At 42.4% G+C, this 20,738-nt stretch overlaps 3 protein-coding genes across 3 annotated transcripts; 2 read left to right on the top strand and 1 right to left on the bottom strand.

Annotated features, from left to right (window-relative positions):
• Positions 1-200: 200 nt before the first annotated feature.
• On the bottom strand, positions 201-8,723 carry xkrx (XK related X-linked). Its single transcript, XM_079268283.1, has 3 exons — positions 7,759-8,723; positions 2,633-2,892; positions 201-1,943 (listed from the first exon to the last, which is right to left on the bottom strand). Exons 1-3 carry the CDS (start codon positions 8,112-8,114, stop codon positions 1,078-1,080), a joined length of 1,482 nt encoding a protein of 493 aa, XP_079124409.1. The 5' UTR covers positions 8,115-8,723; the 3' UTR covers positions 201-1,077.
• Positions 8,724-12,021: 3,298 nt separating this feature from the next.
• On the top strand, positions 12,022-16,681 carry arl13a (ADP-ribosylation factor-like 13A; the record flags this gene model as incomplete). The annotated part of the gene is given in 11 exon segments (XM_079269401.1): positions 12,022-12,041; positions 14,071-14,104; positions 14,108-14,187; positions 14,472-14,542; positions 14,635-14,887; positions 15,064-15,169; positions 15,271-15,476; positions 15,579-15,687; positions 15,999-16,266; positions 16,354-16,470; positions 16,577-16,681. Coding segments are annotated over 11 exon segments (1,320 nt in total). The 3' UTR covers positions 16,633-16,681.
• A 928-nt stretch (positions 16,682-17,609) lies between these two features.
• tmem35 (transmembrane protein 35) lies at positions 17,610-20,096 on the top strand. The gene is made up of 2 exons (XM_079268878.1): positions 17,610-17,756; positions 18,661-20,096. Exons 1-2 carry the CDS (start codon positions 17,637-17,639, stop codon positions 19,024-19,026), a joined length of 486 nt encoding a protein of 161 aa, XP_079125004.1. The 5' UTR covers positions 17,610-17,636; the 3' UTR covers positions 19,027-20,096.
• The last annotated feature ends 642 nt before the right edge of the window (positions 20,097-20,738 follow it).

The raw sequence follows: 20,738 nt of genomic DNA, 5'->3' as shown, positions 1-20,738 counted from the left end.
TGAATGATCACATTCCTAGTTGCTGCAACCTCAGGTGAAATGAGGAGTGATCGCCAGGAATGAGGAAATACCCGTTACGACATACGGGAAGTTCTGTGCCTCTGCTGGGCGGCGAAGCGATTGGTTTTTATCGGGAAAATCAATGTTTATTGTGTGAATCATGAGTGCGAAGTCATAAATCAAGTCAAATAACAATGAGCGTGTATCAGATTATTTTATTTAGGTTTCAAGTAAAACAATAGTAGTCAAGGCACTGAACGAACAAACGACACAAAACATAAAAAAGGAGCAAACTGTGAAAGCACTTTTAAAAGTAGAAGCTAATTCATTGTGAGTCTGGCTAAAGCATCATCAACTGGGAGGTTAACAACACACGATGTTCCACACAGTCTTCTGAATCTTTTATTTTTTGTTCAACAGAGTTTTCACCAATGGGTGACGGGATTTTATGTATTCTTGTGAAACTAAAACCTGTACTTGTATATCAAGGCCACCAGACTGAGCAGCGAACAATACAAGGCATTCATCACAGCAGGTTTATGTAGTTGGGTATAAGGAAGTTACATCATTCTGATTTTCTCTTGTCCTCCTGCTGTTTAAAAAAAACCAACTGTTTAGTGCCGATGCAAACGTGTGCATAGGCGGCGTTCATGGTGCGAGTTCCCGGAGAGGAAGTAAACTGGGGGTGCCCCGGTCAGTCTTGGCATGTTTCCCGCACACCTGGCTCAGTCCTGTACATGACCCACTGCTGCTCTCTCAAGGCAGCCTTTGTGCATCGCTGCACACGTTACATTCTTTGGTGTACCGAGGCCTCGCTGTGCCCCAAGTGTATGTAGTCACCCTCAGAAAAGACATCAGGAGTTCACCTGAATCCCTCTCACAACCACAAACATGTAATAAAGATCTGTGCACTTAAGATAAATAGTTCATCACCTTGCCGACTCAAAAAACATAATCATTCGGGTATTTGTGTTAAAAGTACTCGAGGTATCGTTCTGTGGTGCGGCCTACAGCGCTAGCTGAGATGCATTTCTACATTAGACAACTTGCTAATTGAAATTCCCCACAAAGCCTTTCTCAGGCCGCATCCATCATGTCATCAACAATGGCCGTCTCCCTCTCTCCCAGCTGACTGGTGAGGTCGAGAGGTTGGGAGTTTCGGGGTTCCAGCAGCTCCAGTGGCTCCTCCGGCATCAGCACCATGGTGGCGGCGGTAGAGTACGAGGGCGGCAGCTTCCCCCGTCGACCGCTCGCTCCCCTCCGTCCCGGACGGCAGCAGACGCAGTGCAGGCAGTCGTGCACGTTGTACTTGAAGAGGCGTCTGCAGGGGTGGCAGAACTGGTAGAAGAGCAGCATGAAGAGCAAGGCCAGGCTGTAGCAGATCAGCAGCTGGACGGCCAGCAGCGGCGCGCACACATACTCGTAGAAGTCCGACTTGAAGAAGTACCAGAGCGTCATGAGGATGAAGTTCTCCACAAAGCGTCCCGTGTAGTACATGGCCAGACGGTCCCACTGCTGCTTCCTCTCGATGAGCTCTCGATGGGTGAAGTCCAACTGCACCGCCGACCAGCAGAAGACGTTGATGCAGGCGTAGAGCAGCGTGAACATGAACAGCACCACCGTGGTGCCCAGCTTGGAGAAGTTCTTCTCCACGTCGTCAGTCAGCGAGCCTTTCCTGACCCAGAACTCCACCCAGGGGAGGAAGAAGAAGAAGAGCAGGTTAACCGTGCCGACCAGGATCACCCAGTGCGTGAGCGCCGTGCTGAAGAGGACCAGAGCGGTGATCCGGGTGGCAATCTCCAACCCTCTCCACACGATCATGCACAGGTAGGCAAAAGGGCGCAACTGCACTTTGTAGTTGTCGTATCTGATCTGGATGGCCAGAGCGCTGCACACGAGAGCCCCGTATGTGATGGAGATCAGGGTGATGATCATCAGGACCACTGTGGAAACAAACACAAGCCATCTGTTAACTTTTGATCAACAGCATCACATCACCATTGACAAATGTCTCGTCTTTAAATGGTCTGAAGCGCAGAGAACTCCTTAAATTATCAATTTAAACGTATCCGAATTCAATACATATTTAAATGGATTCACTCACATATGGTACAAACACTTTTTCAACACCTTTGGGCCAAACTGAATCGTCTGTACAACTGCTGTACTGGGTGTGTTGCCATCAAATCTGGTGCACATTCATGATCTCTTAATTTTCCCTCTAGCGCCATCATCAGGTGAAATTTAGATTTTATCCTTTGCGCAAATCTCTCGCTTTAAATTTGATGTCTTTGATGTCCATCAATTAACAAAAACAGCTCTTTATACACGGGCTTTTAAATACCTTTTAGGAGAAATACAGAAAAGACTTACCGGGGTATATGAGGCTCTTTAAAATCTTCCGCCCTACTTTACTACATTTACATACATTGGAGGTGACATTTCATTTCATGTGTACAGTGTTAATTCAAGGTGATGAGTCATAGTCTTAAAGGGCTGCAAACCTCAAATCATTCCATACTATTTTAGAGGTACTTCAACCTTGCCAGGAATAAAATCCAGAGTGCAACCCTGTTCAGTAGTGATTTTTTTAGGACACTCGTATAGTGGAACCTTAACCGCTCCAGCTTACATCTTGCAGGGAGTAAGTATTTCTCCTGGATGGTGGCGTACAGCTGGAGCGTCAGTTGAGGAGCGGATCCCAGAAAAGCCTGGATGACCGCGGTGCGTTTGAAGGCGTTTCTGTGAGTGGCCAGCTTGCGCTCGGATTGTCCGATTTCCCACTCCATGGGCATCTCCTGGCCCTTCTTCAGGCTGATCTTCCTGGAGATGGTGACATAAGGCTCCTCCTTTTTACCCGCCTTGAAATAGACCACCAGAGCCTCAAAACACCTGAGGATGAAATAAAAGAGCGACTGAGAGTGGAGTCACATGTTCACACCAACAGAGGGCAGTGCAATGTAATGTTTAAGTTACCACAATGAGAGGCGATGTCTTGCGCTTTAACAGCGACGTATAATCATCATAGTGGGAATATGAACGGGCATCAAAAGCTATGAAGCAAACACACGAGTAGAATAAAGCAAAAAAAACAGAGGCTATATGCCAGCAATTTGTTGTAGCAGCTTGTTTTGAAGTTGCAGCTTGTTTTGATATTACATATTATCAACACAACACTGATCTCAGAAATGTTATCTGACATAAGGGCTCCATCATGATAAATACACCTATCTTTGTAAATCACAGCTAAACAAACACAAACAGCACTGAGAATCCACCAGAGGGCAGTCGGGAGAAAGAAACAAAAACAGCTTCCCGGAGGCCTGGATCAACTGAAAACCTCTGGGTGTGGTTCTCTGAACGTTTGCAAGGTAAACGCTCCCTGTGTTCAGCCCGACATCAACACTATTCATGAGGACGGAAACATGTTGTGCACTGCGAGAGATTTCTGTGTAGACTGAAAACTTAAAAGGAAGTGTGATTGTTTCTAGATTTAAAATATATGAAAAATGCTTCCAGACAAACGTGTGAAATAATTTCTGTTAAAACTGTTCAAGCTGCAACAAGCTAACTGGAAGTACAAGGTTTCCACCTGCCAACAACAGAATGTCAGCATCATAATCCCTGAAAAGCACTTGTAAACTGACCCGTAAGCACATCTGCTAGCACACTAAACCTCGCTTCCCACTGAAACACTAAATCTCACATCACTGTGCTGGAATGTCATCTTCTGCTCCAAAATCTCCAACTTTGGACATACGACTCCTCACAGGAATCTATTGCGCCATGGTTCAACTACGTGCCGTCCAGACTGTCCAGAGTCAGCAGTCGGACATGTTGCTTCAGCTGCTGCTGCTAGAAGGGAAACTGTACTCTTTGCTTGCAGTGTAAATGTGGCACAGTGCCAAGAGTCCACACTGAACTGTCTTTGACCCAAACCTCACAGGCTGGCAGGGGATTAGTTGTTGTTATTTGGAAGCAGGCTCTTATATTATCTCTAAACACATTCAGTCCAAGACCGATAGCCACAAGACAGATCACGGCTGCTCAGCTTTAGTGTTCGAGGTCGATGACAGGGAAACAGGGAAGGTAAAAACCTGATTTACTGACATCCCCTCCCTTGGAAATCTGGCAGCACAATGGCGCTGAGGACGCAGAGTGAGGGTGCTCAACTTCAGCCAGCCTGCACTTTGACTGTGAGGCAGACTGAATTTCACTCGGGGGAAGGGGCAGCTGAATGCATTAGCCAGGAGAATCAATATGCTGACTTCTGACAAGGATTCATAAAAAGGAACCAGTCCGAAACAGCAGTCCGATGTGACAAATGCCACACAAACAAAGAGGAACCGGCTTCAAAAAGAAGCAAAGAGACTCATGTGACGATTTTAACGCTGATGTTTTTTCTGACTAATGGGAGGCAGAGCATTCAGGAAATCCTTTCAGCAGCTCTTTAGCAAGATCCTCTTCTTTTGGTCACCTGGGATTACATCATCAAGCTCACCGCGCCCACGACAACACGACCTCGCCTGACTGTGGTGAGTTGGTGGCACACAAACAGACACAAAACACGAAGCTCTGCATGCCAAGACTGGCCCAAGTTGAAAGAGTAATGTCGTTTCTGTTCCTGCACTTAAGGAAACACGTCAAGACAAGTTGAAAACATACCGACCCCCTCCTTAAAGAGACTCTGTGTCTCATTATCTTCTGCTAGACTCCAATGCAACCAAAACAAGGCTCTTAAAAAGGTTATTAATCATGCAGTTATGTGTAAAAAAAAGAAAGAAAAATGTGACTTGAACTTCCTCTTTTGATAGCAGACACCATGTGTTTGACTACGCAGCCACAAGATCAGCAAATTACACCGTCCCTGAGTCACACAGGAAACCTCCCATCTGAGCCACGAGGGAGCAGACGTTATCTACAGCAGCACAGCGTGGAACGAGCTCAACTTGAAAGAAAAAGGAAAAATAAACCGAACAGAACAAAGTGATCTGTAATAGCAACCCCAGTATTTGTTTTCTGGCTTCTCTGTCGCACTAAAAACACCAGAGACGTCGCAGCTTACTGCAAAAAAACTAAATAAAAAAGCATTCATAAAACTCACATTAGAGAGGCGGGATCTATTTGATATTGAAAGATGTTTCATGGTCATGGCGGTTCAACAATCACCGGCACGAGCAAAGCATTCAAGTGCAGCAAAGACGTGTGCAGCATCACACGCTAGTGCGTGTAGCTGACAGAAAACTGCTGCTTTTGGTTTTCAGCAGCTGTCTTTGTTCAGAGAACAATCCTTGATAGTCTGCAGCAGCAGCAGTGAGGCTCTGGATCACAGTGTCAGCTCGGCAGGTAGCTCGACCCGGACTGAAACATCTGAACAACTATTGGATCGGTTGTCATAAAGGAGGGCGACAGTCGCAGTCAAATGTTGGCGCTAATGCTCCGCCCACTTCCAATCTGCCAAGAAGAAGGTGAAGAAGAGGAACACTGGACAACACCACCATGTCAAAATGCACCCAATTAGCAACACAGTGTGCACAGTGTACTCCATGAAGTGTACTAAGGGAAGCACCTGTATTTAGACAGCGCACGAGTGTTGTTTTCCCAAAAGTCTGGTGAGATCATTTCAGTCAACGTCTCCCTGAAAGATAAGTCACAAATCAGACTGTCATCCAGCAGCTCTGTTGCTCTGCAAGCTCCTCGCAGCCAAAATGTGACCGATGTATTTTTACAACACTTCTGACTAACACTCTCGCTCAAAGATCGAAATAGACTCTGGAGCTGCAGGTGGTCTACCCGAAAGGTCTGTTCTCCTGCTTAACACTCCGTGTTACATTGTACTCAAATGGCATTCATCACAACGTAAAACATGAAGTATGTGAGCCTTGTGCTGTATCCCGAAGAGATACAGACTTTTATCAGTTTTGACGGGCTACATTAAGCAATGGCTGCACTGAAATCCAATTTGTTAGCTCAGCATCGGAGATAAGATAATTCCCTGTCTTCTTAATGTCACTGCTAAAGATGCTTCTTCTGTAGCGCTAGCTCTTTATTCCTTCTCCTTCTTTTCTCTTATATCTGGAATCTGTTTGAAAATGTATCGGACTGGTTATATTTTAGGGTGCACTGCAAGCCGAGCCACAAATAAAGTAATTTATAAGCCTTTTCGCAACACTTTCTCTTGCAAAGCATTCTTCCCGAGGCCCATCGACCTGCGATGAACTCAAGACAGAGTTGAATTTCTAGCCCTGTAAAAACAACACTTCAACTACCTCTTCTTGTACAGGAAATTCAAAGAAACACCTCAGGGCTCACTGTCAACGTTTAAAAGTTCAGAGCAAAACAAAGAGAGTACAAGTTGTATATTTGAATTTCAGTGAACTTAAGTCTCCGCCTACATCTTCCTGCATGAGTCACGGTTCACCGAACAAGTCTCTCAGCTGAGATCAACCGGCATTGAAGTGTATAAACGGAACAACTTCCTTCCTCAACAATTTCCAAGAATAAACAAGCTGTAAAATGAATATTAATCTACAACTCCTCTCTCCTCGAGAGCCAATCCGGCCGGATCAGCTGTCGGACTGGTCGGCAGCATCGAAGGCCTTCACCCTGAGATGAGGTCATAAATGTGAAGGAAGTGTCATCAGGGCGGGTGCCAGCTCTTCAGAGTCCTCTGACAGATTGGTTTCAGAGTCTAGACTGCAGCAGGTTCAACTCTGACCAAACCACCAAGGAAGACCTCAAATTAAAAGAGCCTCAGGAAGAAAAAAAAGCTCCCGATATTTGACTTCTATCTCTTTTGACGACGTGGGAGGTTGTTGTGCTCGGTCGTCACTCCTGTCCTTCATATACTGGACTGGCTTTCCATCTGGTGTGATGCCGTTAATGAGCCAAATCTGATTCCCATTCAGTGCAAAAAAAATAAAATAATCATGACGCTGCAGCAGCCTGTCATAACACATTAATGTTCTTGATAAAATGTAGGCGATGAACTGCAACAGATGGATGGAGACTGACAGTCAGTGATTCTGTGCACTGAACACAGACTGCCTATCAGTATCCCATTAACTGCACTGCACTGCAAATGGAAAGTGGAAGTTGCATGTCCAGTAAGATGTAAGTAAGATGTGGAGCTGTAGGTGAAGATTATTATTATTATTATTTTTTTTTTTTTTTAATCGATCAATCTGTCAGTTTTCTCAATGAATCGTTTTGTGTATAACATGTCAGAAAATAGGGGATATTTCTTGTTATAATTTCCAACTATACCCGTGATGTTGTCTTCAAATGTCTTGTTTTGTCAGAGCCAAATATATTCAGTTTACAATCATGTATGCGCAAGTAGAAAAGCATAAAATCCTCACATTTGAGAAGGTGGAACCAGCAACAAATTGGAATTTCATCTTAAAAAATGACTAAAACTATGAATCGATTATTTAAAAAAAAGTTGTCGTCTATTTTCAATTCATTTACTGATCTTTACAGCGCATAGGGGCATGAGTAATGAATAATTATAGAGAAACATTTCAAATTTGTTCCATTAACACGTTTGGGAAGACATGACTTATGTTCATGGTTTTCTTTTTATGTTTCTGGTGATTTACTACAAATCCCATCTCCCACTGGCTGACTGAAACGTTGGATTCACACCTTCATGTATCTGAAAACACTTTATTCGAAGACAACTTCCAGGAGTATTTAAAAGTTGTATGATTTGCAGCCACCCCACCACCACCCCCTGACCCCTGACCCCTCACCCACCTAATGGGAGGGCCGAGCAGCAGCAGGTGCAGGAAGAGGACCAGGGGCCGGTCCCGACCCAGGTCCCTGTGGATGAACGTCAGCGTCAACTGGATGAGCAGGGCGGGCAGCAGCATGAAGGCGATGGTGAAGCTCAACCAGATGACATCGTCGGTCTTGCGGTACATGCTGCAGAGCACCGCGCCGGTGACGAACTCCGCGCAGTAGAGCACGGTGGCCAGCACGACGCTGAAGGGAGGCAGGATCCGGCTGTGATTGACCACCAGCATGACTCCGTTCTCCGCCACCGCGGAGCCCTCCTGCGGGTCAATGTCGGAGATCTCCCTCTCTTCCTCCTCCATGGTCACCTCGCGCATAATGTTGTTGGATTTGATCAGAGAGGATATTTGGACGTCGCCAAACGCACGTTGAGCTGCACTTGCCTTAGCGTGCTCCAAATAGAAACATCACTTTGTTGTTGTTGTTGTAAATACTTCCCTTGGTCCACAGTCTCTCCCAACTTCCCACCAAGTTGATCATCGCTGGTTTCACGTCATAACTCAACAGCTCGGCGGTGCCACCGCCCCACTGCACCACCCCACCCCCCACACACACACACACACACACACACACACACACACACACACACACACACACACACACACACACAGAAAAAAAGGCTTTTGTTTGATTGTCTCGTAAATCGTCGTACGTGGCGTTACCACCCGGTTGAATCCCAAGGAAACCCCCTCACTGTCTGCAGGGATATCGGCGCTGCTGTTGCACCGTCAGAGTTCAGGATCTGGAATTTGTCAGCGTTGGCATGCGGCACTCTCCAAATAAAGACTTTCGCCCGGCGATCGTCGTCCAAACTCAGGCCATCAGTACTTAAAAATGAGTTAAATTCTGCTTAAAAACACACAGTCCCGCTGTGGAGTCGGTGTGCAGCTGGTTTGAGTCGGCATACTCGTGGTTCAGGTTTTCTGGTGCGCTGTCAATGCAACAGCTCTGCGTTTAGTCACCCAAAACACACGGGGAGATACCGGAAATGAATGAGCGCTCTTCAAAGTAAGAGAGATTAGAGATATGATATGAAATGATAGAACTTTACTCAACAAGAAAGACATTTCTGTGCGGAGAACAGACACGTAATGGACATATATTTATACATACATATATGTGAAGGGAGGTGGAAAGTACAAATTACAAGAAAATAATGAGCTGTGCAGAAACAAAAGCCATATGGATAAAAAAGGAAAGAGAAATCACAACATTATTATCATAACAAAGCATCTCAGGGAGGTGCATCTGCTTGCTCTGCAGGCAGATAAATAAATGGAAATGGAGAACACTGAACTGTATGAAGCAGTGATGAGCACTGCATGTATACAACAGTATGAAAACAGTTGAAATATAAATAGAAACTGAGGAATGTGTATTAATGCATCTGGTGCATGGCAAGGCTATTTTGAGCAGCCCGACATGTGATATCTTGCACAGGTCACTGTGACTTTGAGAATTATACTGTACTGCTACAACTACTACTACTACTACTAGCAGAGAAGGCGGTCAATGTTGTAACATTTCAGTCCATTTTTAATAAACAAGATTACAATTTATTTTTACATCTCTCTGGACTACTTTTGCCAAACTAACTACTGATACAGTGAGAGATGCACTGTAGTTTTATTACATCCAGTATTTGTCTATTCCAAGTGGAAGCACTGCGTAGGGCGAGCAAAGGGAGTTCAGTTTCTCTGTGCTTCCATTTTTAGTTTCCACCGGCAGAGAAGACTTGGCCTTGTCATGGGGACTTGCAGGCCTGCGAGTGAAGCTGCCACACAAGCAGGTTCAGTACACACACACACACACACACACACTGAATCAACTATTACAATTTCACTCCATCTTCTCATTCACTTTACACACAGGCATTTCTCATTATTTTACAATTTGTTCAGGCTAAATGCTCATTAGACAACGATACCTTTGTGTGAACCAGAACAGAACTGGTTTTGATGTTTGCGCACTTATGCAAACAAGGATCCTTGTTTGGGAGGCGTGTGAGAAGGACACAATCTGTGGCGAAGTACCCAATATTTCCATTGCAAAACTATTCTCTGTTGCTTAGGTTGATGTCTACATGACCGCTTTTACTTTAGATAATCCGTTTTATTTTGACTGAAAGGGAACTTTAATATTCCAGTTTGGGAGATGCAACTTTCCCTATAGCTACAAATGGAGTTTTTCTGTTCATATTTCACTTAACTGTGGAACAGTTTAAACACAGCTCAACCCAAACATGCCAACCTCTCTGTGTCGAATCAGATCTCATCTCAGTCAGTGGTCGACACAACCTATGAAGGTCATTACTTATGCATGTGTTTGGTGAAGCAGTGTGTGGGTCAGTGACTTCAGACTGCAGAGGCTGTGTGCTCTGTGGAGACAAGGGGGCCGTGGAAGATGGAAACCTCATTACTGAGCACCGGCCATCTGCACAGTGTTACCAGCCAACCGGGACGGGGATAGGCTACACACATAGAAATAATTACACTGTTTGTCTGTTTTAAATTCTGTACAATAATCTTTGTCTTGAACTATCTTTAAAGTGATAGTTCTACATTTTGGGAAATATGTCTTTGCTTTCTTGCTGCGAGTTAGATGAGAAGATACCACTCTGGAAATGTAAAATGTGAAGCTAAACATTTGTAAAACCATAATATGACTTTCATACACTGTTTTTTGTACGGATTAAACAAACCAGATATAAAGTGTTGATTACTAAACTTGTGGTGCTGATTTTGTTAAGCCAAGCTAGCTGTTTGCCTCAGTTTCCAATCTTCATGCTAAGCTAAGCTAAGCTAACCGTGTACTAGCTGTAACTTTATTAAATTTTTGATTGTATTGTAAATTGTAAAAAAAAATTCGTCTCATCGTATGTACTTTCAGGGCATAAAGCAAATAAGCAAATTTACAAATTGAATGTGTGTGCGCGCGTGTGTGTGTGTGTGTGTCAGCTGACGGTCAGATTCTGGTATGAGTCTACTCAGCAGAGGAGGGCAGAGCCTGATTGGATGTTGGTTTAACGACATAATAAGATAAGGCCTGCTCACAAACCATTCCTCACAAACATCTATAATTTAATTGTGGCTGCAGAAGCTCTGTTTCATAGTCCGCTCTCCATTTTCCATTTGATTTTTGATAAACATTGAGAAATGAAAAAAATCAGTGCTGTGGATTGGATTGCATCGAGGCTGCAAATCAAGAATATTTATGTTCAGCTTTGAGTAGACTGAATTGTAGCCTCAGCCGTTTATCTTGGCATGTCAAGGACATGAAAACAGAGCCATTATTATTTACAGACTACAATGTGCACAGCAGTCTCAGGCAGTAAAAATAGATCCTGTGATTCTGAGGCCATCTAGTGGCTCATGCTGCATTACAAAGATGTGTTGGACTGGCTCCCTAATTGCATTAACCATTATGTAACGTGATGATCCTCTGTAAACTTGTATTTATTTAAGTTAAATTTAAATTTCTTTGTTTATGAAATGTCTATTATAAATAAACTTAACATTCCTTATCAAATGCATTTTCACCTGAACTATAATCTTGTTTATTTCCCTCTTTATTATCCACACTGAAAGTTTATTTGAGAGGAACATTTCTCACTGATCAACATGAAAACAACTACAAATGTAAATAAAAACAGAATAAAATGGCAAATCCACGACATAATAAATATGCACATAATTGTGCAGTACATACCCACTAATACATATTAAAATAAACACAGTAGCTTGTTCATTACAAACCATATAAACATTTGTAAGAATATCAACCCGCCACCTCACAAGGAAAAATAGCTTTAGTTTCAAATATACCTGTAAACTTTGACATACATTGTAGAGTGACAACACCTGGCCGTCACCCCAGTTATGATGTCATTATCTCCCACAGTGACTAAAGTTGTGCTAAATCTGTCCAAACGCTCCGCATGCTACCCTTTCTAGGAGGTCACAGCACGTCACAGATCACACCACAAGACACAATTGCTCTCCAGGAGGGATACATGCACCTTCGTTTGGTCTAACTAGAATCACCACGCCATCCAATGGGATTAGCGATTGGTTGGGAGGACTCTGGGATTGGTTGGAATACCAATACAACGTTTCCTCAGGTTCTACCTCCCACATGGGGTGACTAAAGGCTTACTGTGAGCCTGATTAGTTTGGTAGCAGGAGGAAACAACATGTTAATAGAGGCGAGCACCCAAACAAATGCATGGACATAGACTCACTTCTGTAAGTATTCTTTAAATTCCTTCTGTTTTATTAATCTCTTGCACATTTTGCACCTCTTGCATGTGATGTAGTCAGTCAGTGATATCACTGAGTTTGTAATACTTTGTTTTAATCCAATGATTCACTGCATTTTACCACCCGTGTGAACTGTTCAGTCATTGTGTGAATTTAAACCGGTGCACTGTTATGTACAGTGTTTTTAGAAGTTATTTGATATATTAACAACAATGTATGAATATATGATCGTCATGTTCATATGATAGTATTTCTATCAGCGATTAACACAAAGTACTTTACTGTAGGTCTTCTGTCCTGGTTTATCTTTAATTTACAAAGTATGGACCAAAACCAACCATTCAATGGGAACCAGAAACATTTCAGTAACCAGAATTACTTTAGTATTTGGCAAAATAAACTAGAAATTATGTTTTCTATTATGCACACACATTTTTGAATATACATTTCATTTTTTTTTAAATCTCCACAGAGCAAACACTTTTACATTCACACAGTCCACAAATTGCACGTTCGGTACTGCAGACGGATGTTGAATTTATATTGTACACGGTGGTGACCTCAGTGTCTTTTACAGCCAAAACAAATGGGTCAGCTCGTCAACAATACTGTTCTAGACCAGTGGTTCTCAACTGGTCTGGCTGCGGGACCCACCATCACCCCTTAATGACAAGCTGGGACCCACGACCCAAATTATATATATATATATATATATATATATATATATATATATATATATATATATATATATATATATATATATATATAAATATATATAAATATATATATATATATATAATTTGGGTATATCTATATTCAAGAAGTCTAGTAGTAGTAACGTCTCTGTGTAGTAAACAACTGTCAAATCAAATAAAGAAAGTACACATCAATTATATTTTAACAAATATTAATCTCATTTTTCAAATTTAACTGGATGGATTATAAATAATACATAGAAATACATAAATAAATGTTCTTCTCATTTCAAGTAAAATAACGGCTGGATTAAAAAATGAATTACGTAACGAAATTCATTTTAGCTAAATCATTTTCACTGAATTGCCCTGCAGCTTTAAATTCAGTTCATTCAGGATGAAGTGAAAAAGCCACAATATTATATTTTTCTCATCTTCTAAAAAGAGAAATTAGTGTTTGACTGGACAGACTCATATTAGTGAATTCTTCAGAGTCTAATGAGTCTGGTCTCTCTGGCCATTTCTCTCTTTTGGAGATCCTCCTATGATTTGACTTTCACGACTCACACCTCAATAAACAGTCCTGCTCTGCTCTCTGTCTCCTCGTCTCTCCCTGTGTGTCACGGTGTGTGTACATCTCACTCAAGTCAGGAAACATGACAGAATACTCATATTTGATTGGCTGAGCTTCATCACGTGATGTGACTCACAACGATTTGGGGTGTTTTTCCTGCACCGCTGAACATAAAAATGCCCTTCAAAATAAAATACTTTTTTTTTTTTTTCTTTTTTTTTTTCAGGCAAAGGCCCGCGACCCACTGAAAACAGGTCCGCGACCCACTTTTGGGTCGCGACCCACCAGTTGAGAATCACTGTTCTAGACAGTATTGCAGGCTGTTCTAGACTGGCTTTATCAGATTACGGAGCCTCAACAGATGCACTGGAGTAAGGACTGTGTTTTTTTAGCACATGGCCACACGTCCTCAGACACACCTGCTGCATGTGTGTAACAACACTTGAGAGAACCCCTCATAGTTCCCTAAAGCTCCCATCAGCATTGATTAATTTAAACCAAGAACCTAGAAAAAAATAAGCTTTGAAATTAAGGTGAGCTAAGAATGCTAATAAAGCTAATTAGAGAGCGGTAAAAAGAGACATTAGGCAATCAAAGCATCACCCAGATGTCTGACCATCTGTAAAAGTCTCCTACAGCAGACACAAAGCATCTTTGTGTTGGACCTGGCCGTGACCCCCCCAGTGACTCCACCGACCGGCCCTATTTTAGTCCGTGTGAGTCATACTTGACCATCTGTTTGCAGGTACCAGTTCCAGAGAAGATGGTGGCCGTTGTGCTGACCTTGCTCACCTCAAGTAAACATGTTCAACCTGATGACCAACTGCTGCACCTGGGTCTCCAAAATACAGGAGCCGATCAGGTAACATATTTCTTTAAAATGTAATGAAATGTACAATCAGTCTCAGAAAAGCTGCATGTGCCGCATTTGGCAAAACTTCAATCTTTCAAAAAGTAAGAACAAAAACAAAAACACACTTAAAATACAAACAAAAGTGAGCAAGCATTCAGTACAGAAAAAAACTAAACACATTTGTTGCCACCTGCAGATGTGATTTCCGGTTACTGCTTTAATTTACAGCTGTCAACTAAAGCTATATGGTGCTCCTTTAAGTGAAATTCTATACTGTGCATGCTTCTTTGCAGGAAAGTGACCATTCTGGTGGTTGGTCTTGACAAAGCAGGAAAAACATCCTCCATCAGAGGGATGTTAAGAGGTAATTCAGTTGTTACCAATGTATCTCTAAAAGTGCTGAAAGCGGAAACACAACAAATTATCTACCTGTATTTTACTTCCTGTTCTTTTCAGTCCCCCATGGTGCTGAAGCTGGACCCACCCACGGCTGCGTCCGAAGTGAGCTGAGAGTGGAGAACTACCAGGTCACCTTGCTGGATGTGGGGGGGTCAGCAGAGTCGAGAGAAGCCTGGCGTGAGCTCTATGGAGAGGCCCATGGGATCATCTTTGTGGTGGACTCCAGTGACAGGCAGAGGATAAAGGAGGTCAAGGAGGTTCTCGCCGACCTGCTGAAGCAACAGAGAGTGGCGGGAAAACCCATATTAGTGTAATTATACTCAACTTCATACGTACATTACAAGTGAGACCTAACTGACATCATGTACAATGTAAACAGTGACCTCTGGTGGCTGATGAGGGAAACACTGAAATAAGTGATGACTGGATAACTGTGAAGCTAAAGTGTGAGTGACTTAGGCCTGTGCTAAAACTTTTACTTTTTAGGTTGGCCAACAAACAAGACAAAATGAACGCTTTGCTGGGAAGTGAGTTGATTGAGATTCTGGTACTGGAGAAGCTGGTCAACCAGAGCCGCTCTCTGTGCCACATTGTAAGTGTTTAAAATTCAAGAATGCAAACCCAACAAACACACATGTAGGAATTGAAGCAGACATACAGATGACAGACAAACCTTTCTATTTTCTCTCTCAGGAGCCTTGTTCCGCCTTGATGGACCTGCGACGCTGGTCGGACAGAAAGAGTCAACGAGGCCTTCGCTGGTTGCTGCGTGCTGTTTGTCTGGATTACCCCGAGCTGTGCACTCGTGTAGTCCAGGACAGCAAGAGGCCTCTGGAATCAAAAGAGGAGGAAAAGACCTGGAAAACAGAGAAAGTTCGCAGAAAAACCAAGGGGGAACGGTAGGAGAGGCCTTTCTTTTACACATGCACATATTGTACAGATCAACAAAAACCTAAAGAATACTCATCTGACCTTTTATGTTCAATGTTTACTCCACTCAGAATTAAATCCAGCAAGTCAGATCTTCGCCAGGTTCATCGGTCAAAAGAAAAGGAGAAAAAGACAAAGGGTGAAGGGAAGCGGCAACCCATTCGAAACATGCTGCAAAAGGTCAGGAAAATATCTACATCCCGTTTTTAAAACTACACTCAGTGGCTTCTGGATAACGTACACCTGTAAAATAATGCAATCAACAGTTCAGCCAATTCGGCCTAATTTATAATCACGATGTTTAATATTGAGGATGTAGTTTGCTGTGGTGTTGAACTAGACTGCATAATATTGAGATATGTTTCTAATGTTTTGCCAAATGGGGGAAGAATTTTTAAACAAAATGATTGTGACGTCCTTGATAATGGGATTTATAATTAATGTTACAATTAATAGATGGTAAATTAAACTCAAAAGTCTGCAATTTACAGGAAACCAAAAAGAAGCTGAACACAAAGAAGAAGAAGAAGAAGTCGATTGAGGAAAAGGTAGGCGAAAAAGAAGGAGAAGCAAATGAGCAGGAGGAGGAAGAGGAGGGTGAAGGTAACAGAGGAGAGCATGAAAACTCTGGTCACAGAGAGAAAGCCAGCAGTGCCCTGATCCCCCCGAAAAAAGGCGAAGTCAAACGCAAAACAAAAGTGAAAGAAGAGGCTCTGGACGTGCCAGAATCACCGGACAATGACAAGAAGCCGCTCAAAGGTTCACATCTGTTATTAATGGCCTATATGTTGTGGTTTTAAGCAGTTTAAGAATGCAAGTCTAACATTTATTTCATTCTATGTCCAGCTACAGGGGAAAAGAAGAGGAAGAAAAAAATAGTGAAAGTAAAAAGGAAGAACAAGATCAACACAGAGGAGATGTCTGAAGCTTACTCTCAACCTGTGGACCTGTCTGCAACCTTTGGTGAGCCTCGTCCACTTCTTGCACCTCCATTTAAATGCAATGACATTTTGGAAATGAAATGAACACACAGCTTTCATTTTTTTTAAACGACCCTGTTCCCTGACAGATCTTTACCGAAAAGCAATGCTGGCTCTGAAGGAACGTCAGGCTCAGAGACAGTGAGAGCGAATCCTGAGACCTGAGTGTGAGGATAGCGGTAGTGGGACACCGGCCGCACTGCAATACTTCAAAGACACAGATCCTGTTACGTCTTCATCACCTAGTTTTTACACTCGACATCAGACCTGATCCCTGAACCTTCGGAGGGAGACTCCAATGTGTAGTGCAGGACAGGTCTGCATAATGATGTATTAATAATATACAATTTAAATAAAAACATTGTAGATGAATATATAAATAACAATGTATACATTTTCAGAAGTAAAAGATGAAATTGTGTACCTGACCAAAATGAGGTTTTTGTTTTTATAAATCTATGCAGTAGTTAATTAATAAGTTTTGAACTGAATACTTTTTTTTAACATGTTTTGAACACTTTCCAGAAATTCCCACAGCACTGGTAGAGTAATGGACGTTGTTGATAATAACAATAAACATGTTGTCACTACTTTCATGTCATATCTATCTATTGTGTTTACAGGTATTTTTCTAACAGCAAATTAAGTATGTATGCTGCAAGTTATTTCGATTTTAAAATATAACACAGACAACGAGTAAACAACTAAATTGTTTTGTAATTTGCCATTTTCCTTTTTTGTTGCACAAATGTATTTATTTTTAAACTTCTTTAGCCTTAGTTGTGTGAAAGAACAACACAAGAGCAACAAACTGTTGTAGATTTTAAAATAATATGTATATTTTATGTTGAACTGTGAAGCCTTTTGTAAAATAAATAAAGACATACAATTATATCATGATAATGTATATGAAACAACTGAAAACGTTACCCAGGCCCTCAGGCAGAGTGCCCATTGGGGTCTCCGGACTCCTGTCGGGTTACTTGGATGAGGCTGTGAGAGGGGATCCGCGCGTCGCCATCTTTGTAGTTCACCCAGAAGCCCATCCCCCCCCCCCCCCCCCCCGTGGTGCATCTTCACTGGTAAACCGTCTGACTTTCATTCACTTCGTTGGGAAGCGCCTGCTGGTACGCGCACGGTGGCGAAAAGATGGCCTCACCAAGGACAATTACTGTCGTGGCTCTTTCTTTTGCTTTGGGTTTGTTCTTCGTGTTCATGGGAACCATTAAGCTCACTCCGAGACTAAGCAAAGATGCATACAGTGAAATGGTGAGTACATCTATATCCAACTGTTCGCATCTAAAGGCCATTGTTCTGTGGTGCAGGCTGCAGACGCGAAAGGCTCTCAGGCTCGAGTAATGTGATGCTGACCTAAATCGTAAAATATAGGACAAATTAACGCTTTCGATATTACTCTTCTTTTCTGCCTCTGTGGAGCATTTGTTCATTTTCCAGAGGAGATCCCTCTATAGCTTCATCATGTTAAACCCTGCTGTAACGTTATTGCATGTACTAACACAGTTAGCACATGGGCTAAGCCTGTGTGTTTTACGATAAGGCATACAATATGTCGGTATCAACACGGGGAACATCAATGAATCCGTAAGGATACATACAATACTCCCTCCTGTGTCCATCGTTAACGCTGGAACAGGGATTGATATGAACGCATCGTGTTCACACATGCTACAATGTAGCTGAATGTTGCAAACGTGCCGGATAACAAACCCGTTTAGAAGTTGTAGCGTGCTCTTTGTGTCATATTAAAATAGGTTGTCGCTGCTAAGCTTCTCGTTTAATTTGAAGAACAACAGCTAAACAGCAATGGCGGCGCGTTCCAGCAAATTCTGTGAGATGCACCTGCCGATGCTGAAATGTGGAAGCTGATGTAGCTTCACGCAAAATCAAAACGAATATGCTCATATTATATTTTACTACAATAATTGTATACGTTAATATGTTTTAGTGAACCAGAGTGCAATAGGTGGAAGAGTAATTGTGCAACCACAGTGATGAAATAAAAGCATTTGAATGTTGAACTCTTGACTTGTGTGACTGAATGGTGACCTAACATTAAGGCCCTTAAATGGCCTAAAAAAGTCACCAATGAGAGTTTATATGCTGAGTTAAATGTCAAAAATGTTTATAATTTCTTTGTATTTTTTCCTTTCAGAAAAGGGCATACAAGAGCTATGCCAAGGCGTTGCCAGGCCTGAAAAAGATTGGTATCAGTTCAGTCCTGCTTCGCAAGATCATCGGCTCTCTGGAGGTGGGCTGCGGTGTGGTGCTCACCCTGGTGCCGGGTCGGCCCAAGGATGTGGCCAACTTCTTGCTGCTGCTGGTCATGCTGGCTGTCCTGTTCTTCCACCAGCTTGTAGGAGACCCCCTGAAACGGTACGCCCACGCTCTAGTCTTTGGTATTCTGCTCACCTGCCGCCTGCTTATTGCCCGCCAGAGTGACGACCGGCCGGAGCGAGAGGACAGCAGAGAGGAACAGCACGTTAATGACCAGGAAAAGAACAAGGTCAAGCAGTCCTAAGATCCTCTTCTACTTTGGTCCAAGCCACAACGAAGGGAACCTGGTGCGCCCCTATGGATTGTAGTAAATCAAATTTTGAAGGAATCAGTCACATCCAGAAATAATACCCCCCCCCCCCCCCCCACACACACACACACACACACACACCCATCTCCTGGCCCATCCAGCTAGCTGACTGATTACACTCACCTCCTCTCTGCACTCTTACTGTGAAATGAGAACTCCCGATCCATAACCGTGGACAATCATACCTGTGGAAACTCCCATGAGCTCGACTCATCGTCTAAACAGTGAATCCATGTTCCCTATTTATTCTAGTCCTACACTGTGCTAAATGTGTTTTGTTTGTAATTAAGTATGAATTTAATTTATGCTTCGAGTTGATTTGAGGATGCTATTTTTCATGAAAGAATCTTTCTGGCTTGTTTTTTCTAATTTGTTTTTATACTGTAAGATTTAGGAATTTCAATAGTTCAAGCATGCTCCATTCGGTCCAGGGTATGGAAAATGAACACTTTTAAAACAATTTTGTACTCATAATACATCAGCTAGTATTACATATCCACATCTTATTTTGGTGCAGTGTTACCAGAAGGTTAATAGAAAGAAACAAAATATGAATCCTCGTTCCTTTTTCATCTCAGTAGGCCTACATTTTTGTAGCAGTGCGCATGAAATCCTTTCTCCCAAAGTAAATAAGCTGCATCCCTCTTTCTCCTTTCAGTCCAGTTGTCACAGTGGAGTTGTTTAGCTGGGAAGTACAGCAGCTGCTGCCTCAGGTGTCTGCTGCAAGCTTGTACAGCAGAACGACCAAATCAAAAAAAATGTCCTTTGTTAAAAATTGAATTTGACCTTTTAGGAATTCACAGTTGAAGTCTTAAACGTATTCACTGTCTCTTAAAGATTCTGCTGATCAGTTTGGTTTTACTTCTCTCTGAAGATATTAATAAGTATTCCTATTACAGTTCTGCGTAGGGGATGATTTCTCAATCAGAAATCCTGTCAGTTAGTTTTAAGGTTCACAATATTTCTGTAAACGATATACTTAAAATAAAGAATTGGAGGTGAAACTGACTTTTTTTCATTCGCTCTCTTGCAGCAATGGGTTTTGTGTTTTCATCTTGTCATGTAATTGCAGGCAGTCCCTGTCAAGCTGATTCCATCACATCAGCACATGAACTACAGACAACGTTTTATCGGCCAAGATATGCAGTGTTTGTCACTATGATCTGTAAAGGATTTGCTTATTTTGTTTCTGTGTATTACAGGTTGATGCGTTTTGTGAACTCAATTCCTGCATAACAAGCCAAGAGCTTAAACTCTTCATTTACGCCGCTGACAAGTAAATCACATTTTCATTTAGTTGGAAATTAATGTAGCTTTGAGGAAGAGGCATCATAGAGGAAATGCCCTGATTCAACTTTTATTTTTTGAATATACCTTTTGATGATTTTTGACTGCAGAATTTGAATTAAATTTTTCGGGAATGGGCGGAAAATGCGCTTTGTTTAGTGCAAAACCCATCCCTGAGTCTAACCCTACATGGTCGACCTCACACTGGGGATGAGGGGACAAACAGCATAACTTAGACAATCTGTTATGTCTCCTGCTATCAAGACAAAATGGAGGGATTGTGGCCCTGCTCCTCCCCCTAAGCATGAAAACCGGACTCGGGGTCAGTTACAGTTTACAGCTCACAGTTTGGGGGAAAG

The sequence above is a fragment of the Melanostigma gelatinosum genome (assembly GCF_949748355.1).
Source record: "Melanostigma gelatinosum genome assembly, chromosome: 5".
Lineage (NCBI taxonomy): Eukaryota > Metazoa > Chordata > Actinopteri > Perciformes > Zoarcidae > Melanostigma > Melanostigma gelatinosum.
The sequence above is the reverse complement of the archived record's forward strand: the minus strand, read 5'-3'. Positions and strand labels throughout refer to the sequence as shown.